Source organism: Durio zibethinus, chromosome 3 (genome assembly GCF_047325235.1).
Source record: "Durio zibethinus cultivar Kanyao isolate XHJ-2024 chromosome 3, ASM4732523v1, whole genome shotgun sequence".
NCBI lineage: Eukaryota > Viridiplantae > Streptophyta > Magnoliopsida > Malvales > Malvaceae > Durio > Durio zibethinus.
The window spans coordinates 8,920,093-8,946,718 of record NC_143164.1 but is presented as its reverse complement, the minus strand read 5'-3'; the positions used below and the strand labels follow the sequence as shown (position 1 = coordinate 8,946,718).

Sequence of the window (26,626 nt, the reverse complement as noted above, 5' to 3'; positions counted from 1 at the left end):
AACAAAAAGAACTCTTTTTTTCTTACTTGTGTGTAATGCACCAGATTTTTAAGCAGTTGGGCTCATTGCAGAACTCAACTAATCTTTGTGCCTGTATAAGTGGCCAAAACCGTAATTCCTGCAAAGTGCTGAAAACTAAAGGGGGGACCATTAACCGGATTTCTCATGACATTATAATTGATGTCGTGAAGAAAATGACGACTCCTGTGACAGTGTTACATGTTAACCCCATGGGATGCTTATGTGGGCACTTGGAGTGACAATTCGTCGGTACCTGATTTTAGCCTTTGGTGTACGTCTACTGGAGTACCTGATACAGGGAATGAAATTATTTTTATCTTTATCTTTTCATATATGAAAAATTTCTACTCAAACTCTGAACTTGCCGATCACCAAAGTCCAGCAGGCAGAAACAAAGAGCCTCAATTTTACAACTTTCTGCAACATTAACAAGGATTGAATACCAACACTGTACGAACAAGCAATTCTGTTTTCCCAATAGGTCAATACAAAGTCCAATGTCTACTGTACATCAGGTTTTAACGAAGGAGTTAACCTTGTTGGTCAAACTCTTTGTATTTCATGATTTCCTTCTTCATCAGGCCACCACCTTTCCTTCAGATTCCATAATATATCTTAGCAGCTAGAAATATTTACTACAGCAGATTGAAATACCATAAAACGTACAAGGAATTCTGTTTTTACAGAAGAATGGCTTGCAGGTCTTTAACCTTTGTTTACCTTAGGCTTCATTTGGATTCTATCGCACGTGCGGTGAAATTCAAGTGGAATTTTGCCTCCAAGTGCACGGTGGGGTGCCTTTTAAGAAGTGTTTAAGAAGTGTTTTCCAATGCAAACAAACCCCATCAGTCCATCCTTTTGTAAACTTGGAATGAGAGTCAAGTCACTTAAAACTTCATATGAATTCTAATGCCAAAAAAATAAAAAACAACTCTCATTACAAATAGGCTTCCAATGCTACCATTTTCTGCACCACAATTTAGTCATCAAATTCATATTATTTATATCCTCTGATAATATCACAATGGCCTCTCCGAACAACTTCAACTTCCCTTATTTCCCCCCACCACGACACCAGCCTTTCCAGCCACCTCCACCACCATACCATCCAGCTTCACCACCACCACCTCATGTGCACCCTCCTCCACCTCCGGATGTACATCCACCACCAGCACCCGTTATTCCTGCACCATCTTCAAGTAACCATACGGTTATAATCTTTGTGTTTGTCTCATGCGGTGGCCTCTTCCTCCTCGCATTCCTTGCAGTCGCTCTCTTTTGTTTCTTCAAGAAGACGAAGAAGAAAACAGTTCAAGAAAAAGATAATGTTCATGTTGATGAACATCTGAAAATGAAGGAGGCTATTGTCCCTGGTCCCCATGGACCGCGCGCTGTATTTCTGGAAATTGAGGATGATGTTCATATTGATGAAGAGATTGTAAAGACTGAGAGAATTAAACAAGGTTCGAATGTCCACTCTGCAGAGGAAAATCCAAAGGCACTTGAGGCAGGAGCAGCATCTTCTAGTTCAGATCATAACCACCAGCTGGAACAGAAGGCCTAGTCTTCTTCTGTTCATTATAATAATATATTCATTTAATATTTTAACAATTAACGAAACAAACATTATTACCAAAAGAAAATTGTGATGTAATAAAATGATCTTGCAAATGTTTATAAATGTCTAATTGTTTCAATTTTGTGCAATATATATGCTTTACAATTGAAATTCACGACCAACCTCCACAGTTTAACAATTAAAAAAAAAATTTTGTTCTCCTTGTACCCACACATTTTGTCACCATTTCATTTTTTAAAAAAGATTTTTAAAATTTTGTTGAACTTTAAGTAACTATTTTTTACATTAAAGTTATAAAATGCATTTTTCATATTTTAGTAATTGATAATAAATTTAAAATCATTTCAAGAGTTTAATAAAATTTAAAAAGTTGGATCAAAAAATCAAGTTGTAATATTATCACTCATAAAGCCTATGTAAGTAGATTGATATATTGCACCTAGATCTATAAAAGTATAAAAAGGATAAATTTTACATATGAAAAAAAGTCTAAGGGACGAATTGAGTTGTCTTTTATTCTAGTTTAAAATTATTTTAATAAAATTACAAATATAAGAAAAATTATCATCATAATCAAGTATTACATTCATATATAAAAATTTATTAAATAATTAAAGAAACAAACTAATCAACAAAATGAGAACATAACTTAACAAATTTAATATAGAGTTGAAGTAAACCCACACAATATAATTTAAACCTAACCATTGTACTCTTAATTCAATAGTATTAAAATCAACTTCAAGCTTGAGGGGTATCGAGTTTGAATCCTAATCGTAATTTAAAAAACAAAAAAAAAATTATGAACCTTTAATCAATATAAAGCAAAGTTTTAATAACTTTGGGTGGCAAGAACAAAATTTATGGGATTTTTTTTATGAAAAATGTCAATAATTTTGAATGGGAAATTGCTGGAGCTAACTATTTAAACAGGAATAGGTTACATCAAGTAAGTTTAATTTTAAATTTTAATGATTAAAGTTCAAATTTTAATAATTTTAATTAAAAAATAAAATAATTATATAGTGTAGATAAATATATATCAAATAATTGAGATATGTAAGCAATAGTAGAGTAGATTTAATCAAATGCTCAAATTAATGTGTTATAACTAATTAATCAAAGAAAAATGCTAAATCTAGTGACTCTTTTTGTCCCAACATTATTCAGAGAAGAAAAAGAAACAATGAAGAAAAATAAAATTGTTCTTTATAAAGTCACCTGTTATTCTCTATATCATATGTGGCATTGGATGTTGAATACGAAAAAAAGGGGTACAAAAAGCAGCTCCCTTTAAGCCTAATAGAATTGTTATTAGCTTCTTAAATAGAAGGAAATGGATTCTCAATTAAAACTTCGAAGGCTGTCGTTCCTTTTTGCTTCCTCAATTGTCTTGTTGTAACTCTTGCAGGGTACCCCTTCTTTTTTGCTGACAACTTATACAACTATAATGTAATAAATCTAGATTTCAGTTGTTTGTTTGATTTTCTTTTTATATTGAAGATGAGCATTTGAATTTAAATTTTTTAAGAAAAGCAAAGTATTTGTTCTTCTTCTTTTGGTCTAATGGTTAAGAAGGCTTTATAAAAATGTAAAAATTATAATTTCGAATCAAAACCTCCTTCCTTTCTTCCTCATAAGGGCTATGCCCTTTCTAAAAAAAAAAAAAAAAGAGTATTTAGCATTAATTATTGAGCTAATTGTTCCAATATATATATTTTTTACTATTATTTTCTTGTTTTTAAAATAAAAGTGGGTATTTGAATATAAAAGTAAATCAATATTTTGATTAATTATATTTCATGATTTTAAAATTTTAATATGACCTAATTAATTAACATTGAAAAAATTAGAATAGTGCAACCAAATTTAGAAGGGTCAAGCTAACTCCAATAAAATCTCAGCCGCCCTCTACTCCTTTAACCACAAAATTAGGAAAAATCTCTTAAATCTTATTAGTGGTAGAGGGTGCAATTTTGATGAAGTTATTTAAATATAGTTTTTGAGTTTCTTTTATTAAAAATGATATAATAAAATTTTTTATATAAAATTAAATTGATAAAATTTAACTATAAAATTAATAATACATAAAAATTATTGAAAATTGATTGTGAATGTCAATGGATTGGATATGGAGTGGATAGAATTTTTTTTTATTTTCATCTCAAATTTTTATATTATACTTATTTCATACCCATACTGAACAAATATTTTAAATTTATTTACATCCTCATCTTTGCAGGTATTTAATAAGTATTGGTAATCTCCATACCTATATTTTTTTAAAAAAATAAAAATAAACATAAAAATATATTTTTTATTTTTATTTTTTACATTTAAGTAATTTTTTATAGATATATATTAATATATATTTTTGAATAAAAATATATTAATTTAATTAATCAAAAATAATAATTTATATTATTTAATAAAAAATCTATTTGCTAAATATATATAAGATATGGATATGGGGTGGATGCTATATTACCTGCTATATTACTTATTTCTATCTCTATACCTAATAAAAATTTAAAGTTAGAGCCATATCTATTCTTATATGCATAATGTAATATCAATTTTTATCTCAATTCGGATAAAAAATCAAGTTTTTCAATGAGTTTGGATAAAATTAACATTTTAAAATTTGACCAATCTTTATCTAATGATTAAATTTTGTTAAAGTTTTTAATAAAAATAACTATGATAAAAATAAATGGGCTAAATTATAAAATGGCACTTGAACTATATTTTTTCTATTAGTTTGTTACTTAAATAAATACAATTGTTAGATTAGTACTTAAATTTTCATTTCGTTACCACGAGAGTACCTCAGAGTGACGCTATTAGCTAATTTTGCTAATATGACATGAACATCTAATAAGATACTAACATATGTGAAGAAAAAAATCCAATTAACATCATATTATCAATGTCACATCATTATTAAAAGAAAATTTCAAAAAAAAAATCTAAAAGATTTTTAAAAAATTCTAAAAATTTTTAAAAATTCAAAAATAATTTTAGAAATTTTTTTGAAAATTAAAAAAATTTAAAAAACTTGAAAAAATCCTAAAAAATTTTAAAATTTTTTAACAATTTTGTAAAAATCTAAAAATAATTAAAAATTCTAAAATAATTTAAAGAAACTTAAAATTTTTCAATAAATCTAAAAATTTTTAGAAAATCTAAAAAAATTTAAAAAAATTCAAAAGTTTAAAAAGAATGAAGATTTTAATAAAAATAAAAGTCTCTTAAAATTCAAAAAATTCACAAAAACATATAAATAGTTAAAATAAAAAATATATAAAAAATATATAATTTTTTTGAAAAGATATAAAAATTTTTAAAAAATTGTAAAAAAGTTTTAAAAATTCTAAAAATTTTTCATATTTTTTGAATCTAACAATTTAAATTTTTTACATATTTTTTCAATTTATAATTTTTAAAAATTTTTTTGGATTATTATTAAAATATCAAGTTATGTTATTTTCTATTTTTAAAAAAATTTTAATTTTTTAGAATTTTTAGAGTTTTGAAAGTATTTTTTTTAAGATAATTTTTAGAAATTTTCATAAAATTTTAAAATTTTTTATATTTTTTAAAATTTAAAAAAATTTTAGGTTTTTTTAGTTTTCATTTTTTTATGTTTTTGAGATATTTTTAAACATTTAGAAAATCTAATTTTTATTAAAAATTTTTATTTTTAAAATTTTTTTATATTTATTAAATTTTTTAGAATTTTTAAAATTTTGAAAATTATCCTAATTTTTATAATTTATAAAAATATTTCACATTTTTTATAAATATAAAGTTTTTTTTTTTTTAAATTAGAATATTTCAAAATTGTTATAATTTTTTAGAATTTTTTTGGAATCTCTTAGAATTTTGAAAAAATTCAAAATGTTTTTGAGATTTGTTTTTAATTTAAAAAGTTTGTTAAAAATTTTAAAAATATTTTAGAATATTTTATGATTTTTTAAAAAAATGTTTAGATTTGTTTTGAATTTTTTAAAAATTTAAAGAAAAATTTAAAATTTTTTTAGTATTTATAAAAAAAATTTAAAAATTTTTTAGAAACAATTTTAGTTTTTTTTTTTAGGAAATTTAAAATTTTTAAAAATTTTAAATTTTTTTAAAAATTTATTTTTATATTGATATGACATTGATGATGTGATGTTGTTTAAATTTATATATATCAATATTTTATTAAATATTCATGTTACATTAATAAAATTAACTAACACCATTAATATAAGATACTAACTTGATAATGAAATAAAATTTCAAGTGCTAATCTAATAATTTTATTTTTAAAATAATAAACTAATATATATATATATATATAAATATAATTCAAGGACATTTTTCTATTTAACCCAAAAAAAAATTAGTTATTAGTAATAATAATTTAAAATAAAAATGTGCTGTCAATTAGCATTGTAAAATAGGCCGACCAGCTAGGTTTGGTTTTTAAAGCCCACAGAATCAGTCATGTCCTTCGCTTCCTTAACCCAAAACCACTGCACCCCTTGTTTTCCAATTCTACACCTCCACTTTCCACCTTTTGCACGAGTCTTTCGATTTCTAAATTACCATGATACCCTTCTCTCTATTCTTTTTTTTTTTTAATTACATTTGTTCTTTTTCCTTCCCAACATCAACTCAAGTAGTTTTAACATTTTTTTGCGCCAAAAGAAAATAAAATACAGAAGCGTCATATCTCTTTTTCTGAGAATTATAACATGCAACTACATTATTCAGTTCAAAATTTTAAACTGGAACATTAATCTAAAGATTTTTAAAGGTGTTGGCTTTAAAAAAAGAAATTAAAGATTTTAATATAAAAATTAATAATATATTATCGATGTATAAATTTAATACACTATCAATAAATTATATGATATCACTCATTAATAACAAAATTTTAAAAAATCAAATTTTGTTATATTTATTTTAAGATCATGTAAAAATTTATGTCTATTTATTAATAAATGATTTTATATTTATAAAATTTATACATAGATAAAATATCAAATATAAATTTAAAAAATTAAATAGCAAATATAATTAACCAAAAATAAGTTTTTCTTTCATAATTTTAAAATGAAAAAAATATAAAAGTTCAAAATCTTTCTTCTCAAGTAATTAACAACTACAAATTTCATATGAAAAAGAATAGAAAGAAAAAGATGTACATTTGGTCATCTACTCGTTATATAAAACCAGCTCCACAAGTTAAGAAAAGAAAAGAAAAACTAACTAAAAACACTGCAAAGTTGCTAAATCTACTTTAATATAACCCAATTCCTCAAGTTAAGAAAAGGGGAAAAAGAAAAACAAATTTCAACAAGTTGCTAAAATAAAATCCTAAATGGCACCATTGTAATTACAGTAAAGGACTGGGCCAAATATTGACTCCTTGCACCTATATAGTACAGTATTGCTCGCAAATGTTCACCGGCAAATTCCTGAGATACTAAACTACACTGCCACCATGCAATCCAGACACTGCCTTTCTACCAAAAATCTCTCATGGACCCCACGTGTCCACATCTCCTGCCTCCGTCCACCAATCTCCACAGTCAGATTCTCCACAATCTCGGCCGTGGCAGCAGCCCCTCCAAGATCTCCAAAAACCCACTCAATGCCACCCGAAAAGCAAGAAGTGTTCAAGTCACTGGAAAACTGGGCTACCAAAGATATCCTACCACTACTAAAACCAGTCAAAGAGTGCTGGCAACCCCAGAGTTTTTTGCCAGACCCGGCTTTGCCAGTGGAAGAGTTCAATGACCAAGTGAAGGCCCTGAGACAACGCACGGCGGAGCTGCCTGATGAGTATTTCGTGGTGCTGGTGGGGGATATGATTACGGAGGAAGCATTACCAACGTACCAGACCATGATCAATACGCTGGATGGTGTGAGGGATGAGACTGGGGCTAGCTTGAGCCCTTGGGCTGTTTGGACCCGGGCTTGGACTGCTGAGGAGAACAGGCATGGGGATTTGTTAAAGACTTACTTGTATTTATCTGGGAGGGTTGATATGCTTATGATTGAGAAGACTCTGCAGTATCTGATTGGAGCTGGAATGGTAAGTTTTTCAGTCACATTGATTGCTATTTTATGGGTTGAATTGGGAGAAAAGATGAAGTATTGTAGTTGAAGTTGATAAACTTTTTTCTTTAAAACGATTGGATAAAAAGTTAAATAAAAATTTCAAATAGATGGATGGATAGAATTTAATGAAAAGTGTTCAATGAAAAAACTAATGATATGTAAACATTTATTGAAAATATCATTTACAATCTAAACTTGATTAATACTTATTAAATAATTAAAATTTTTAATACAATATTTATTAAAATTTAAATTTCTTTTTAAAATTATACATTTGATTTATATAATAAAATTTTTTAATTTATTGAAATTTTTTATTTTTATTTTAATTTAGTTTTTAATACAAAATTTTATAAACTTCATCCAAGTTTTTCCGTTGAAGAGTAAATTCTTGCTAATTGGACATTGCAATTTCAAAATATTTAACCTATATAATCTTGAGTTTTGACTCCAAAAATCCATCTCAAGACATCACAATTTTGTACTCAAATTTTCTTTTTGCCTCTTGAAATTAAAAAGAAAAAAACGAAACTAAAAGAATCAAGGGGCACGTGCTTGATAAATTGCAAGTGAAAAATGTCACGTGACACCTGGTCATGAGATCCTTTTGTCCTGTGTTGGTTTTTGACAGGATCCTGGAACCGAAAACAACCCATACTTGGGATTCGTGTACACCTCTTTCCAAGAGCGAGCCACGTTCGTATCCCACGGCAACACAGCTCGTTTAGCCAAGAAAGGCGGTGACCCAGTCCTCGCACGCATATGCGGCACCATCGCAGCGGACGAGAAACGCCACGAGCTCGCCTACTGTAAGATCGTCGAAAAGCTACTCCAAGTAGATCCAACGGGAGCAATGCTAGCAATCTCTGATATGATGAAGAAAAAGATAACAATGCCAGCTCACTTGATGTTCGACGGCGAGGACCCACAGCTGTTTGAGCACTTTTCAGCTGTGACACAGCGGATTGGAGTGTATACGGCTGATGATTATGCTGATATTTTGGAAGCTTTGATTCAACGGTGGAGATTGGAGAAGTTGGAAGGGTTGACGGGTGAAGGGAGGCAAGCACAGGATTTTGTGTGTGGGTTAGCGCCTAGGATTAGGAAGTTACAAGAACGAGCTGAGAAGAAGGCTAAAAAGATGGAGCCTCAGGGAGTGAAGTTTAGTTGGATTTTCAATAGGGAGATTCCGTTGTAGAAAAATGAGTGAGGCGGGTGTGCTTTTGTTCTTGGTCAACTACTCTGTTTTTTCTGTTGCATTTCCCAATTCCCATCTTCTTTCTAATACTTGTCAACTAGCTGTTTTTGTTGGGTAACCAACCTTGAATTTTAAAAAGACAAATATTGGAATTTGAAAGGGAAATTAATGGGTTACAGGAAATAATAAAATAGAAAAAAAAAAAAAAAAGGTTATGTACAGAATTGGTTGTATACCCATATCAACTTCTAAGAGTATTCCAGTCATGTAATACTTATTTTAACTATCATATTGATCTACCAAGGAAACAACAACAATGACTGCAACAATTTTTTCAATAATTTTTAAAATTTAAAATTCAAAACTTTTTAATTTCGGATTGAGTGTTCGATTATGAAATTGAATTTTAAATTTTAATAATTAAATAATTTTAAATATATAAAAGAAAGTTTTCATTTTTTTCTCTTAAAGTTTGGGTAGCATTTAATTGCATTAATTACACTAACTAAAAAAAAAAGAGAGATTTTGCAAAGAAATTATTGCTATCTATTCTTATCAACAGTAACAGGATATTTTGCTATCTATTCTAGGTGAAAATGATTCGATGACCTAGTTTCCTGTGAGTCGTTGGGTTTCAGAATCCTTTTGCCTTGAGCTCGAGACTCCAGAGAGTTAAAGAAAACCTCGTCTCAGAATTGGAAGATATGTTCAATTAAACTCTAATTTCTTCGATAAAGCAGGATTGAAACCGTACAATATGCAAGTTCAAGGGTGTGTTTTTTTTATATTGGAGGTAAGTATTGGGGTTACTTGAATTCTAAGTCTTACAATATATCACAACTTCTATTTTAACCATTTAGCTAATAGGTTTGTTGGCTGGAGAGTGTGTTAATTATGCTTATTCTCTTGTCTATCCAATTGTACTGCCATTGCCATATATTAAGAAACATATTTCACGTAATATTTGCAATGTATACAATTTTCTAGGCAATGATCAATATAAATTTATCCATATTAAAGTTGAATAAAATAACAGAATCCACTAAAGTTTGGAAAAAGAATTTCATAACCGCAAACCATGTTATTACAACTTATTTATTCGCTCACCACAAGAGTTTTATACGTGTCGAATTTATTTCCATAAATATATTAAAAATCTATGTACAGAGTAAAAGATAATTGAGTATAGTATTTTTTTTTTTTTAATCTTGGTATCAGTTGGAGCTACTAGAATGTGATTGGCCCTCAAATAGCATATCTTGAAGTTATCACAATGGTTTGAGAAAGTTGTACCTTTTTATCTTCTCTTATCAATATAATTATTTTCTTGCTTTTACAAAAAAAAAAAAAAAAATCTTTGAATTTGAAACAAGCGATAAAAAAAAATCACGTTTTTTTTTTTTTTTTTTTCATAAGAAGATAAAATCTTAGAAGGAAAAGAGAAATGGCTCAGCTAGAACCCATGCTCATGTGCTTTTCTCAAAGCCTCTTAATCATTGAACTAAAAACTGACGGGCAATATGTTATATTTTCTTTACAATAAATATCAAGGACTAAGCAAGAAAATGAGAATTAAGCCGTAACTATGGGAATGGATAATATTATTTAGGGTCAATGATAATATTATTTGAACTTGTTTATTCGCTCAATCCCGATCTGCACATATATAAAAGTCTAAGATGAAAGTGCCCATTCATCCATGGAGCAGTTCCCTAAGTATCCATACGAATCATGCATCTCAGACACTCGCCCCGGTGCATGTACTCAAATGCCTTGTTGATCTCGGAGAAAGGGACAGAGTGAGTGATGAACTTATCCAGTTCAAGCTCCTGCTACATTAACAAATGACAAGGTTACTTTTCATTGGTATTGGCATAGAGGCGAAAAGAGGTAGATGTGCCTCAAGTAAGAAAATGTATTAGAATGCACTAGGCCGATATGGAGAAATACGTCCTTAAAATTGGTCGAGGAGGGAATTAGGTCCAACCCCTGACCGCCTTAAAAAAAATATGTACTAGAAAAAATTGTTTAAACGGGAATCTATAAACTCAACTTTTCATATATTTCTCGACAACGGCTGGAATATCAGACCGAGGTTTGTAGTTGCCAAAGAAAGTACTTTTGATTGTCCTCTCATTCAGTAGATTCACTGGATGAGTTTTGAATGAGTCATCTTTGTTTGGCACACCAACAAGAACAGCAACTCCCCAACCCTGAAAGTAAGGGATTTCAGCTAAAACACATTAATGTAAACAGATATAATCTCTATCTATGAAGAAAGGTTGTGAAAGCTAATTACATCATGGACGCATTCAAATGCAGAAATCATGGCATGGATGCTGCCTGTACATTCAACACTGCGATCAACTTCTCCGCCAGTCATCTCAGCAATCACCTAAAGCAATATATATGTTAATCTCTCGGAACAATAAGTCATTAGTAGCAGTACGTTTCTAGTATCAATACTTCCATCATAATCAACTAACTGATTGCCACAAGGATGTCCTTCACAAACCAGGTACTATTCAAGTGCGCCATTATTGGCCAAAAAATAAACAAGTGCATATTTAATGTACAGCTTTAATGTAAGGTGATCCCAGTAATTCTATGGTCATGCCAGAATCCTAGATGATTTTTCGAGCTTTAGGATCAGGATTCGGGAATGTTAACCATCTTTGACACCTTTTTGAAACTAAAAGAACAGGACTCGGAAGAAAAAATTTTCAACAAGGAACCAACCTCTTGAACAGGTTTGTTGTGATCTTTTGGATTCACAAACTCTGTAACACCAAACTTCTTTGCTGCCAGCAGGAATAAGAAGAAAGATGATCAATTTATAACTTTGCTTATCTTGGAATATAATAAATCTTTGATTGTATTTATGAAAATAACTACAGTAATACCACCTTCTTCAAATCTGCTGACGTTCAAATCAACACCAATGATCCTAGAAGCCCCAGAAACTCTTGCTCCTTCAGCAGCCTAAAGTTGAGAAAAGAGAATAAGGATAAATGATCATTCCAACACTTTTTTTGTTGCTAAGAGGAAAAAACATAAAAGCAAGGCCAACAACAAGAAAAACTCACAGCAAGGCCAACAGCACCCAGTCCAAAAACTGCAACAAACTGACCCTTTTTGTGTTTAGCAACATTCGCAGCGGCACCAAAACCTACAAGTACAGAAGCAAAATAAGTTGTAAAACAACAAATGCCTCGTTTTCATTAAAATCATTTATGTATCCGGAAAAAAGAAAAGAAAAAGGAGGCTTCTCCCTATGTCCCAAACCTGTGGATATTCCGCAGCTTAGAACACACACTTTATCAAGTGGAGCATCTGGATTAATCTTGGCAACTTGTCCGACATGGACAACAGTGTATTCGCTAAAAGTTGAGGTGCCAAGAAAGTGGTAGATAGGCTTCCCATTGATGGAAAACCTAGAGTTTCCATCATGAATCATTGCACCCCTATCAGTGTTGATTCTGAGGAGATCACACATGTTGCTTTCTTCTGATAAGCAGTGGGGACACTCCTTGCATTATCCAGTAAAGATGGGGAGAACATGATCACCTGGTTGGAGATCAGTCACACCCTCACCTACACTCTCAACAATCCTAAAGACCATCAAGTTCAATGAAACTGGTTATTGGTTAATAGATGAGAATTTGGTCAATTAATAGCAAAAAAAAAAAAAAAAAGTATAAGAATGCTATTTCTGAAACTAATAGGACACCTAATCCAGTTAATGTAAATTCTGAGAATTAACTATTATACATCTCAGTTGAACTGTTTTAATTCAATTTCAAGGTTATATCTATCTAGCATTAGGAAACTCTCGTAAGCAATTAGACATGTACATACCCTCCAGCTTCATGACCCAGAATGCGCGGAACAAGAGGATTTTGTCCCTGCAAAAAGAGAAAATTATATATTGTCAATGATATGTGAGGGAATGGAATCAGAGATGAAGGAATCAAAAGAGGCATCATAGTCTTAGATGAAGTAATCAAGAGATGCACTTATATAATCAGGAAGCGTCATACTCTTTGCAAAATTCATCACCGGTCAAAGCCAAATGTAGAGGATAAGAAATTTGGCTAAAAATAGACTAAAGCCCAACATCAATACAATGCCAATATTTTCGAAATAATCAAGAATGTTACAGATTGTTAACAGATCATTCAATACCATATATAGTGCTTTGTGAAAAATTTTCTGATTGAAATTCTTTTTCCTAACAAAAGCTAGGTTATTTTATTTCTTCACCAAGTATGTATAATAGAACCAGCAATCACCAAAAACAAGTTGAAGAGTAACCTTAGCATCCCAGAAGTAGACATCAGTGTGACATAAAGAAGCGAAGTGTATCTTAATACGGACTTCATTCTTCTGGGATGGTGTCACTTCCACTTCTTCTATTGTCAGTGGCTTCCCTGACTCCCATGCCACGGCAGCTGCAAATTCAGTACTACTGAATTAGCAACCAATTAATCAAGAAGTAAATAGAAGAAGTGCCTAAGATTCAAAGAAGAATTCTAACCAAGTAAATTGGTAAAAAATAAAGCTCAATAAAAAATAAGCCATTAATATTTCAAAACATTGCAACAAACAGCTTGGAATTAAATAATAAGCCATCAATATTTCAAAACACAAAATGCCAAAAGACAGAATGATCTCAAAAGTAAAAGCAAAAGAAGTTTTAGCAATAAAACCTGAGCATCAAAACCTCAAAACCAATAAAAACAAATGCAAAACCAAAACCCAACAGAGGACAGTGATCATATAAATAGAAACAATTGTATAAGTATGTGCAGACGGACAGTTCAGCTTTGCAACGGATGACCTGACCAGCAGTACTCATGGCCGTTTAATTTTACAATTGCCACAAAAGAAACGACTTTTCTTTAATCTGATCACTTTTTTGTTCTCTAGTTTAGTTGTTTTATTGCGACTTGAAGTAACTAGGTTCTACATATAGTAAAAAAAAAAAAAAAAAGCTGTTGTAGAACCCATTTGAGTTCATTAGATTTGATAAACTGTTTAAAGATTTGTCAGTTTTTCTTTTTTTTTTTTTGATAAATAATTTGTCAGTGTTTTAAGGCGATTCCGTGTGTGGTTTTGGTTTAGTCCGCTGCGTTTGAAACATAATTGGCGTAACCACGGGGGCCTCCAGAAACAGTCACGTAGCCTTAGTTTAATAGTTTATGATTGTTTCGGATTTTTCCTTTCATCGTGTCAAGCTTGGGGGTTCAAGTTGTGCTTTTTCTTCGCCCAAAAAAATGTCATTGCTCACAACGGTTTCATTTATCCAATTTTTGAGCTTTTTTTTTTATATATAATAAACACTAAGATTTTTATTTGTTTTTACCTTAAAAACAATTTGTTAAGTAGTGAAATGTTAATTAGTTTATTTATAGTACAAATAAGGTGATTGAAGAAGTGTCTCTTTCAACATAATTAGTTCTATTTTTTATGGTTAATCTTTTTACGTACTAGAATTTTTTTGGTTTATTTAGCTAAGTATTCTTTGATTTATAAGGAGTAGAAAATTGAATTTAAAAGGGTTAAAAGACTCGAGTTGATTTGGCACAATGTGTCTTTAAAGTCATTCGAAAAAATTATTTTATTTAGTATTTCCTTGAAAAAATGAAAATTTTTAAAAATAGACATCTCCTAATTAAAAGCAGCTAGGACAAATACATAACTCTTTGGTATCTATTATTATTTGGGCTTAATTATTATTTAATTATAGGAATTGCAGTGTCTTCCTCGAGGTTAAAATCATTGTCCCTTCAATATATTCCACAATGGAGAGGTTAATTTCATAGAGAGGGACCCTCTAGATTATTGCATTTTGGTATCTGTGAGATTTCCTTGGTCCGATCACTTGTTATAAATATAAAGTCCCATTCAGGGCCTGATTGATACATAATTTGGTTTCTTTTGAACTTTGAAGGTAAAGGAAATTGATGCTTTTCAGCACAAGCAAACAGAATTATTGTGGTTTAAGACTTTGGCCACAATAATCCCGTGCTCCTTACTTTCAATGCTTTGATGGTGGAGTTTTTGATGGGTGCCCATCCAATCCAAATTGACTCCTCACTTTCGGGTATGAAAAGACAAAGAAACAAGCAATATTGCTTCCAGATCTCTTGTTTGCAAGCTTCAATAGTAAGCCAATTTGGTGATGGTTTATACATGAAATCTAATTTCAAGGAAGAAGGAAGAAAGAAAGAAAGAAATAAAGAAAGAAAGAAGTGTTTGTAGTAGTGACTTTAGTGATTATAGTTTCCAGTGACTTTAGTGATTATAGTTTCCAAACATTAAAATAATAATGAAAAAACTAAAGTAGGGAAACTGATATGATTTTGCCTTTTCTTTCGCTTTTTTTTTTCTCTTCTTTTCTTGAGTCAAACACGCTTGGTTGCAGCATCTTTTAACCCACCCCCCAACAAGAAAAATACAAGTCTCCTACCTTAATCATAAGCCATGATATTCCTTTTTTCCTTTCGGCTACCACTAATCTATGTACTATAGGGGAGCCAAGCATGAAAAACCCTAATATATCATCATGATCCTGTAACATTCTAAGATGACCCTACTAGTTTTTCCTTTGGAGATTCCTCAATTTTCAGGTTAATCTCCTTTTTGACTCTATCCATTCCGTATGAGGATACAGAAAAGTAACTATGATTTGGCTAATGACATAAGTGGCTAGAACCGGCATAAGGCACCCGGCAGCTCATGCTTAGTGATAGGATTCAGCGAAATTGTGGGTAAATAATACCCTTGATGAACTTCAAAAGCTAGTTTGGACAGCTTATGGTTTTGTTTTCTTCCTTTCCTCATATGCCTAAAAGTATGTAATACAGAAGTGTTACAGGCAATGAAACCAACATGCCAAAGATAACCCTGCAAGAATATAAGTGCATCAATGTGTTACTCATGTGATGTCAACATCCTATGAAAAAGACTGAAATAAAGCATATTTAAAGGTCTTAGGGAAATGAGACATCAAAGAATACCAACAAAAAATTAACACTGTTTTGACTACTTTCTGGTTTTAACTTACCCAGTACTCAATATGTCAGGATGCAAACCGTATTCCCTGGCAAAAACAAATGGTACAATCCCTTGGGGAAGTGCTGCCTGCGATTATTAGTTTCAAAATACAATGTTTCAATCAAAGCCTAATCAAAATTCATCCACCATGTAATAAAACACATTCGATCTAGTTACCTGCACTATGGCAGCATGTAGTTCTGCTCCTCTTAATCCCATGGCAATCGACGCGGTGGACATTATTATAGGGCCACAAAGGAAACGGATCACCATCCCCATTGTTGCTCTTTTTGTGCCACAGGCAATAATCCTTGGCTGAAGTGCCATGAATAACCCTACAATATCAACCTGATTATCATCTGGGGTCTGTTTTGATTGAAATTTTTAAATTTTGCAAACATGTATGTACAGTTGTGGTCCAAATTAAATTCATGTGCCAGAGAAAAAATAAATGCTGAAAGAAGGAAACTCAAGTACCTAAACTGAACATTGCCATCCCAAGGCCTGCATCAGAAATTATTTTTATTGAATATTTCACCAAACTTGGCATCCCTACATTCCACCTGCACACAATCCATGAGATTAGATCAAAGCTTTTTGCTGCCTTAAGTCCTGGATGGCTAGGGTGTTATCTAATAAATAAAAAAAAAAAAAAAAACCCACTTGAAGGAGATGAGAGACCAAAGAAGCCCTAAGATACTTGAGTAAGTATTTGGATTGCGAGAGAGCTTCCTTCCAACCACAATTAGTATTAGTCTTAGCATCACTATGGCATTTGGCATTTCTTGTTTGCTCGCAGCTGCTTCCTTTCCATCTGGTACCTCTGCCACTGTTATTCTGGTGTTGTCCCTAAAGCTAATTTCCTTCTCTACAAAAGAAACATCATTAATTAATTCATAGGAATCCAACATTATTTAGTAATAATGCTAATCAGTGTTGTTTACCTTTAATAATTTGATAGTAATTAAATAAAACAATGTAGATAAAATAATTTGTATATCTATATCATATCGAATACGTGTAAAATGTAAATATTATATCAAAACTTGTGTTAATTAGTCAAATACAAAAAAAAAAAATTTTGTTGAACTAATTTATGATTTTTATTAAAATTTTAAATCATATTAACTTTTATATTTTTTCATATAATTTTCATACGTATCATTATATTATGTTTAAAAGTATCATATTTAAATAAATAAGATTTTATAAAATATAACCCATCAAATTAGATTAACTTAAAATTTTAAACATATTTAATAAATTACAAAAATAATTTATTACAAAGATAAGTTCATAAATCTTTTTAACCTCATTAGCAAAGGGTCAACCTCTAAATTATGCAAGATAATCGAAATTGGGTTGACCATGTTTTGGTTTTGATTATTAGTATTGCATTATTCTATTAATTATTAGTAATAATATCAACTAGAGAATCATATTGTCCTACCTCTCGCACTTATCATCACACACGTGCTCTAGCCTAATGATGCTATCATCAAGTAACGATCTGACTTTAACCAAAAGTATGAATAAAAAGTTTAAAGGGTTTTCTTCTTTTTTTTTTTTTTTTTTGGAATAAAGCTTGAGTGGGGTAAGCCTTGCCTTATAATGTTTAGTAAAAATATGTTATAAAATCTTAAACACTATCCTAAGTCCTAACTATTAGAATTTATTTTTATTTAAAAATTTCATTAAATTCTTTTATGAAAAAAATTTCATAAATTTTAAACTTAAAATGCAAATTTTTTGTCTAAAAAAATGGCTATTTTGGCTTGCATAAGACGACAAAGTTAAAGAAATCATTGACTCAAAAATAATTTTTTAAAATTTTAATCGGCACTTTTTTAATGAAAAAATTATAATTAAAAATAAAAAATACAATTGTAAATATAAAAATTTGAATTACATATCTATTAAAATTTTTTAAAAGTAATTATGTAAATTAATTAAATTAAATCTGAAATTCAGCATTAATTCACTTAATACGAGAATGAATCCTCGAATATAAAAACGAAAAAGTATTTGAAAAAAAAAAAAAAAAAAAAAACAAAAGAAAGCAAGTAAATATCAGATTCAGACAGACACGTTTCTCAAATTTCTCTTCGCAGTTCTGTAAGAGACAAAACGTGCATGTATTCCGGTAAGATCTGCAAGGACTCTTTGATGTTTTATTTTAACTTTCCCTCGTCGTCAGATCTAGGCTATAATTCTCTGCACTCAATAGTAGCACTGTTTTTGTAGGAATAAAAAAAAAAGGACAATTTTTGGGACAAAACTTGCTTTTGATGCTTATTAACTATTGATATCGTTACAACAACTGTATTTTTTTTTTTTTTTTGCCCAAAGACAACAACTGTATTTGATCTTGAAATGTAAATGTAATGTCAAATAAAATAAAATGTATAATAACAAAAATCCCAATTGACATGAGTTTTTCTCAATAATCAAAGGAAATTCTCACTTATCAATCATAATCTCTTTATCACAAATTTTATTACAATATTTTCAAATTAAGCTTTTATTCAATTTTTGTTTGAGTGGTAATTTTATTATTTTTAAAGTATTTTAATTAAATTTATGTAAAAATTAAAGTAAATACTAAAAAAGGAAATTCTATTAATTGATTAAAATTGAATAAATAATTACAGGAATGGTTCAAAATTATATTTCTTAAATGTTTCACAAATGTTTCTTTTTTTATTTGAATACTTAATACTTTTAATTTTTAAAACTAAAATCATAAAAATTTTATAAAAAATATAAATTTTATAGAATAAAATATACCAAAATCATAATTTTTTGGATATCCATCAAAGTCACAAACAATCAAAGGGAATAAAAAGTAGTATGTAATTGATCATTATTCTAAAAAATTTGACTGTGTAAATCTTTATTCCTTTTGAAAATAAAAAATATATATATGAGAATCAAACTCCAAAAATATATTACTAATAATTTTTTTAATACACTTACCACCAACGTCTCTGAATCCCTGCCTATTGTCGCCCCCACCGCCACCTTGACACTCCCAAACCATTTTCATAGGAGGAACCACCGGAGACGGCTGCCGGAAAACTTTCCCACCTGCCACAGGAGACGTCATCCAGATCGGTGTATTTCCTGCCGCCACAGTCGTAATCACATCCATTTCATTAAAATTCGATGCCCTTGGAGTCGGCTGCAAAGAGTAAGCATCCGACGAAGCATACCCCGACAAACGCGGGCTAACCGCACGGTAACCGAACCCCAAGTCGCCGTTACAAAAAACAATCTCATTATTATTTGGTCCGCCCGGGGTATTAACGGAAAAGATTTCAGCATTGGAGAGGTTGGATGCTCTAGGGGTGAGGCAGATGGAGGATGACAGAGCTGAGTCCGGGGCCGATGAGGTGGACCTCCTGATGCGAACAAGTATATGGCCGTTGATGTCGGTTTCGGATTCTGTACGGAGAGGATCACGGCCGTCCAACGAGATGACATCGTTGTCGAGCTCAAATTTGGAAATGGTGGCAGCAGTGGGGCCCGGGAATTGGGTTTTGATTAGGACAATTGCTGCTCTGTATTCGAAGAGGAAGAGCAATAGTGTGTACCTACACCCAATACGACGTCGGAAGAGCTCTTTTATTTTTTTATTTTTTCAAATGAGAAGAAATGTAGTAAATGAAAAGAGTAAAAAAGGTTGAAAAATATGATGATGAAGATTGCAATATAGTAATATTATACCAGATGATGCATTGAAGAACAACGAGTTGCACCATGAGACTTTGAGTGAAATCTCCATACATAGCATTAAGCAAAGGGATGCCCATGACGAGAGTGTTGGGCAAAGTAGCAACAGAGAAAAGGGTGATGAGCCAATCGAGTGATCCTCCGGGGAAGACAATAGCCCAGAGCGAGAGCAAGACAAGGACCAAAACCTTGGACAGGGTATCAGCCAGGATGAACTTGGTGTCCATCTGGTACGGATTGTTTTGAGCTATGAAATGGAAAGACAGGACCGGCACAGCGAAAACGGCCACGAACCTGTTGATTCCGGAACATTGCTCTGGGCTGAATATTCTCCACCATTTCACCGACCCGTATGCAACCAACATTGCGAAATACAATGGAACCATTGCACACATCACCTTGTAAAAATCACCTCCTGTTATCATCTTTTAAATTTTTCTCTCTTTGGGCTCTTTTTTCTTTAATGGGAGAGCTCTGTCGTGGATGTGGCAAAAGGGTGTTTATATAGAGGATTTATAGACAAATTTGGCCCTGGAAAAGTTGATAATTTACTTTGGGTGACACTGCACTCAGCGGGAATTACGGTTAAACGATTAACTTTTTATAGTAGTAGTTCAAAAATAAAAATCTTTGTGTATGGGACTATAGGTTTAACGTTAAATTTTGGAGATTCTCTTATATACTGCTCTTGATTCTCGGAGATATTAGGAGAATTGGTATTTGCTATTTCCAGGCGTGATTTTGTTTTTGCTATATGAGCTGTTGACTGCTTTTCAATATAAAAAAATAATAATAATAATTCTTTGACATAAACTTAAGTGATAACTGTTTCTTAGGAGTAATAAAAAATAAATATTAAAATTCTTTGGTCTTCAAAAGAAGAGAAACGTTAATTGTTTGTCAATATGTAATAGAAAGGAAAAACATCACTTGATCAACTTATAACTACGTACTCAAGTGATAAGAATAATAGGGGATCTGAGTAAAGATCTAATATTCGAGTTACGATATTGTCTCTCTCATACAAGAAGTAAGAGATTGTAGAGAAAAGAAAGTAAAGTACGTGAGTGAGTGTGAGAGAGAGAGCTTTTGATGGTCATTTTGTACGTACGGTGCAAATTATTCAGGAATTGGCAAAGAGGTTTGGTGATGGATCGTATTGAGGGGATCACACGATTGGCTGGGCCTGCCTGCCACGGATGGACCATAACAAGCATGATTCAGAGAAAAAACAACCCCTTCTTCAAAGCTCATCATTCTGCCTTTAATAATAATATATATATATATATGTCAAAGCAATCAGAAAATCCAGCATGCTCTAATGTTTTCGTTTTATTATATTTTCTTTGGCCAGTGGATTCTTGCCTGGTCCATGTTTTAAATATATATATGATAGTATATAATATGGTAGACCGAACTAGCTAGCCCTAGCTTGAAGCTTGTCTTAGTCTTAGTAATAGAAACGAAGACATTAGCCTATCTGTATCTGTCTAACTTATCAATGCTAACCTATAAATCGAAGAAGCTTTCATTGTGTGGGTAAAAGCAAAAATATTTTATCGTAAACCTTTTTGACAAACTGGAACAAGTTTTATTACTAATAATTAAGTCGGCCTTCAAGGAAAGCAGTGATTACAATTATGCATGACAGTTTGGGTATTAGTTAGGTTGTAAGAATTTTGAGAGACTTTAATAGACTTTAATAGACAGTTTGGGTATTACAATTGTGTCACTCATCACTCAACAGTTTGAGAGACTAATAGCATTTTGTTTATAGCACATATCGATGATGTTGTAAATTTTTAAATAATTAATTAGAAAAAAATTATTTATTTATTTTTAAAAATTGTTAAAAATTTTAAATTTATTTATTAATAAGATTGACATAATGATTAATTTAATAATGGAGTGTAAGATGATCAATAATTAAATGTCTATTTTTTATTGAAAATGCAACTACGTAAATAGGTAACATTACAGTAAAATGGAGTATTAGCGATAGTTTTGTAATGGCATTTAACTTACAAACGTCGCTAGCTTTCATGTTTTTATAAAACTTTAGACGTTTATTATTCAAACGCCTTTAAATAGCGGCGTTACTTATAAACGTCACCCAAGACTTGATATTACAGGCGTTTCTTGAATATTTTTTATTAAAAATTTCAGTAAATAGTTAAGGCATATTTTTGGCAAACAATGCCTTTAATAATCATATCATAAAAAATTGTATGAGATTAATGAATGCATGTTCCATAAGAAACGCCTTTAATATTTGGACCAAAAATTTTCGCAAGCTTATCGAATTTATTTTGTTCGAAGATACCTTCAATATTAAGCTTATCAAATTGTTTGGATCGTACAGATGTTTACCATAAGTTTGTAGGTTCAATCCCTCATTTAGCATTTTTTTGGGTTTTTACACAAATTATTTGTAATTGATTATTCTAGGCGTTTTCTTGACAAAAATGTCTTCACTAATTGCTTTAAAAAAAATTTCATAGAATATTAAAGGCGTTTTTCATGGAGAGATGCCCTTAATAATCCATAGAAAAAATATGAAGTCGATTCTTGAAGGCATTTTTTGCTGAACTCGCCTTCTATAATCCAATTAATAAATTTTTTTTTGAGATTTTTAAATGTGGTTTTTAAAAAACGCCTTCAATAATCCATAGACAAAACTTGGATGGGATGCTTGAAGGCGTTTTTCCCTAAAAACACCTTTAATATTCCTAACAATAAATTTTAACGGTTGGATTATTGAAGGCAATTATATCCAAAAACGCCTTCATAAACATTTTGTTAGAAATTATTGAAGGCGTTACTCGTATGAAAATGTCCTTCATAATCTATTCGATTAATTTTTAGTTGGTATTATTGAAGGCGTTTTTTGCCCAACCAAAATGCCTTTAATATTTCACACAATAATTTTATGGGGGGATTATTGAAGGCGATTTGGTAAAAAACACCTTCAATGTTTTCTGTTAGGGGTGATTAAAAGCGTTTTCTTGCTAAAAACACCTTCATTAATCTCATCAAAAAAATATATTTGATACTATATATGTGAAGTTAGTTATAGGTTTATGCCCAGAAAAACGTTTGCAGTTAGTTGTATATTTATGCCTAAAAAATATTTGGTTTATATATCTGATACTATGATGTACATTTTGGAATTTATATAATGAACATTGTTGTATTTCAATAAATTGACCACACATCCAAAATTAAAACTGATAACGTTGCCATATTAATATACTTTTCTGAAATAATCGTACTCAATAATTTATTAAGTACACATAGTGTATTCATATTAAGTATAACAATAATATTAAACTAATACCCCTAATGTACAAACTTAAAGTTTCCATTTAACATGGCATGTTAAAAATATTATAACAATTTGTTCCATATATATTTATATTCAACCAATAATGTCCAATATGAAGGTTTATCAACATTGATAAATGACAATACATAATCATACCATTCTTTACAGACTTCATCCAGCTCCTCTTCCGTGAAGCTTTCTTTACCCTTTCACTAAAAAAAATATCAGAAGTAAATGTTAATAAATGAGAACATAATGTATCATTTTATATTTTTAAATATATAACGAGTTTATGAAATTTATACTAACCTTGAATGGTGTGATCATAAAATCATGTAACACTATCTTTCGCATAAAACGAATGACATAATATCCACATTCAGAGGTACCTGAAAATTAAATTGAATGGATTTAGAAAATATTTATCTACACAAACACAGCATTAAAAGAATATATTTCACATTTACTGGTAATGACACTCATTTCAGTTTCTTTATCTTCTTATCGAATGTAGATATTACCTTAAATTAAAAAGAAAAAAAAATAGTGAGAACATAAATAAAATTACTTATGAAGAAACAGAACATATATAATATAATAAAGTGTAATACCTCTTTATAAAAGTTTGAATATCGGAGTTAGGCATCGTCATTGGATTAACTGAATTAAGAAAGTATGACATTAAGGATTTTGTGTCAATCACAATAAGCACCCAATGACGACTACAAAATAATAACAATGATATAATCAGAATACATATCAGATCATATTTGGGTAAGGTTAGAGTAATTAAAGTTAGAATATAGCTTACTGCGCATTATACAGGAGCAAATAATAATTAGCTGGTCTTTTCATATATAGGATCACATGATTAGCACGATACACGACTGTGCCACTCTACTCACTAATAAAGTTGAGGTCAATGAATCTAAATCTGTTCGTCAACTGTCTCCCTTTTAGCTTTCTATATAGGAAGCTACACGATAACAATCAACATTGCTGGTTAGTATTACACCCTAATACTAACTTACTACATATTGAATGTGCATATTTGTATTTATAAGCTAACCTCATATAAGCAATGATTTCAGCAGCTAATAATTCATCAATTTCACAAAATTCTTTAACCTCATTCACACCAATGAAAGAAAATGATTGTTTATGAAATAACTTTTCCTCAGACTCAATGGATATGAAGTTTTCATCGAATAAATGCTCCAGCAAATATTTTGTTAACTCATCCATGGAAGCCTGGGCAAGGGTCATACTGTGAATCTGAACATCCTGTTATAATATTTAATAAAATATAAGTATTAAAACCAAATCAATCAATATAATAAAAAAATTAATATTCAAATTATAAACAATATCATACTTTTTGGCCGGTAGCGGATGATGAGATCGCTTCCTTACTTGCAATGGAAGCTTCTCGTATGGGGATGATGCTATCAAGTCTAGCTATTGGCATAACCTGCTGCATTGTTACCAACATGGACTCCAAAGCAGCGAATCTTTGTTGTTGGTCATTGAGGTGTTGCTCCTGGTCATTAATTTGTTGCTGTTGTTGCTTAATTATTACTTCATATCATGCATTTCTCATTCGTAGGATTTTTGGTTGTTTACCAAAAAAACGTTGATGGCAAGACAAATTTACCAACCTCACGAACCCGATCAGACCTTTCTTTAGTGCCTAATGCTAAAGATAAAGGAGTTGCCAGTTCACCAGATTTGACTTTGGCAGCATAATCATTTTAAAAGATAATAATAAGTTACGCTGTTAGAACAAATCTATACAAGGTAGTATACACTCATGCATACAACCACAATGCCAATCATACATTATATCAAAAAATCAATTATACATATAATCTTTTTATAATTTCTTTAGTTGTTTCATCTGTGAATGATCCATCCTTTTGTAGATGTCCTTATTTTTAGACATCTCATTTGGAAACTTTTATGTTTGAGCTCACTGATTCCTATTAAATTATCGTAATAAAAGAATCAAAATGTATGAAATGAATGTTCATAAATATTCATTAATAAGATAAAATAAGTGTACGAATACATACAAGCTCATACTTCACATTTGCATATCCTTTTCTTGTTGTTCGATGGTGATATTATTGTTTAGCCTGAATGTCCCGATGTTGTTCTTTGATTTTCTATAAAATCAAGAAATTACATCAATCACATATGAATATCAAAGGCTATATTGCATAAAAACTAATAAACTTAGACTATTTTGGTAATGGGTTTGCATACTGAGAAATCTTTTGAAAGTCGATATTGAACAAAATTTATCCAATCTTCAACACTTATGACATCTGCATATGCCGCAGGTGGAACGGTCAATACATCACTTTCACTAGCTAACGGTAAAATATAATGGATTGTCAATATGCTTTTAAAATCTCTAAATGCTTTCCCAACAGATTGTAACGTAATCTTTTTACATTCAATTGGGACGTCGAAACGTTCCTAAATAAGTTAACACAATTAGTATCAACACATTAAATTTTAATTAAATGATCATTTAACAAATTTTACGAAATAGTTGAATAAACATACCACAATCGACTGTCATATCTCATCATTTAGATCATCAGAAACTCATTGCCAATCGATGTATGTAATTGAAATCCTCTAATGGATAATGACTCCAATATAAGTAGCCATCTTGGTAGCTCTTTCCGATACAGGCTACCCATTTTGATTAAAGTCAACATGAATTTTTGTGTCAGTCACTTTAATTTGTTTATTTAGACTCATTCCCTTTCTTTTTTAGCCTACACTTCTATCTTTTGCATGTTCATTAGAAAGAGAATAATGTTGTTTGGAGTCCATAATACCTATAATATTGATCACAATTATACGAATTACACAATATGACCCTCTAAATTGATCACTATATGTAATTTAATACAACCAATATCATACTACGTACAGAAATAGTATTTAGCACACCATTCAGCAATGTGCTCATACACACCCTTTAGCAAACCATTCATAAACACCATTCAGCATACGATTTAGCCCTCCAATTTCATTCAAACCCATTCAGTAAAATAATATCAGACAATAAGGTTCAGCAAACCATTCAGCATGAAATATGATTCAGACCTCCAATATCATACAATACCATTCGGTAATACAATATCAATTAACAAGGTTTAGCAAACCATAATATTTAATACGTACTACATAGAAACAACATACTTGCAATATGAATAGAATCTTGGACGACTATGCTGACAGTGATGTTAATGAAAATATATAAACGCATATGTCAATATTAAGGAACCTAAAAAACAAAAAATCTCTATTGAATATTGTGAATAATACAATAAACTAAAAAAAAGACTTACCGGTTAAAATAGTGGTTTGCAGCGGTGATTTGTTAAAGGTCGGTGGTGATGATAAGAATAAAGAAACCAATGGTCTGCTAAAAATGTGTTTAAGGGTTTTGTTTGTTTGGTTGAATAACGCAGCTTTTAATCGTTCTGTGTACTAGCCGTCTGTAAATTCCTATGTTCAAGGCAGGGAAATGAATATAAAATTAATTATTAAAGGCATTTCTATGGAACAACACCTTTAA

General features: G+C 30.6%; 4 protein-coding genes across 4 annotated transcripts; 2 read left to right on the top strand and 2 right to left on the bottom strand.

Moving 5' to 3' along the window:
- Positions 1-694: 694 nt before the first annotated feature.
- On the top strand, positions 695-1,716 carry LOC111300041 (protein TRACHEARY ELEMENT DIFFERENTIATION-RELATED 7A-like). The gene has a single exon (XM_022895647.2). It carries the CDS (start codon positions 1,046-1,048, stop codon positions 1,583-1,585), a length of 540 nt encoding a protein of 179 aa, XP_022751382.1. The 5' UTR covers positions 695-1,045; the 3' UTR covers positions 1,586-1,716.
- A 5,322-nt stretch (positions 1,717-7,038) lies between these two features.
- Positions 7,039-9,136, top strand: FTM1 (Plant stearoyl-acyl-carrier-protein desaturase family protein). The gene is made up of 2 exons (XM_022893649.2): positions 7,039-7,688; positions 8,346-9,136. The coding sequence occupies exons 1-2, from the start codon at positions 7,095-7,097 to the stop codon at positions 8,910-8,912; spliced, it is 1,161 nt and encodes a 386-aa protein (XP_022749384.2). The 5' UTR covers positions 7,039-7,094; the 3' UTR covers positions 8,913-9,136.
- Positions 9,137-10,366: 1,230 nt separating this feature from the next.
- LOC111301925 (alcohol dehydrogenase 1-like) lies at positions 10,367-13,624 on the bottom strand. Its single transcript, XM_089758384.1, has 9 exons — positions 13,227-13,624; positions 12,771-12,817; positions 12,198-12,523; positions 11,999-12,081; positions 11,819-11,894; positions 11,652-11,713; positions 11,212-11,307; positions 10,966-11,125; positions 10,367-10,741 (listed from the first exon to the last, which is right to left on the bottom strand). Exons 3-9 carry the CDS (start codon positions 12,406-12,408, stop codon positions 10,734-10,736), a joined length of 696 nt encoding a protein of 231 aa, XP_089614510.1. The 5' UTR covers positions 12,409-12,523; positions 12,771-12,817; positions 13,227-13,624; the 3' UTR covers positions 10,367-10,733.
- Positions 13,625-15,258: 1,634 nt separating this feature from the next.
- LOC111301915 (auxin efflux carrier component 6-like) lies at positions 15,259-20,431 on the bottom strand. Its single transcript, XM_089758383.1, has 7 exons — positions 19,698-20,431; positions 18,948-19,564; positions 16,635-16,839; positions 16,449-16,534; positions 16,149-16,306; positions 15,982-16,058; positions 15,259-15,821 (listed from the first exon to the last, which is right to left on the bottom strand). The coding sequence occupies exons 1-7, from the start codon at positions 20,126-20,128 to the stop codon at positions 15,755-15,757; spliced, it is 1,641 nt and encodes a 546-aa protein (XP_089614509.1). The 5' UTR covers positions 20,129-20,431; the 3' UTR covers positions 15,259-15,754.
- Positions 20,432-26,626: the final 6,195 nt, after the last annotated feature.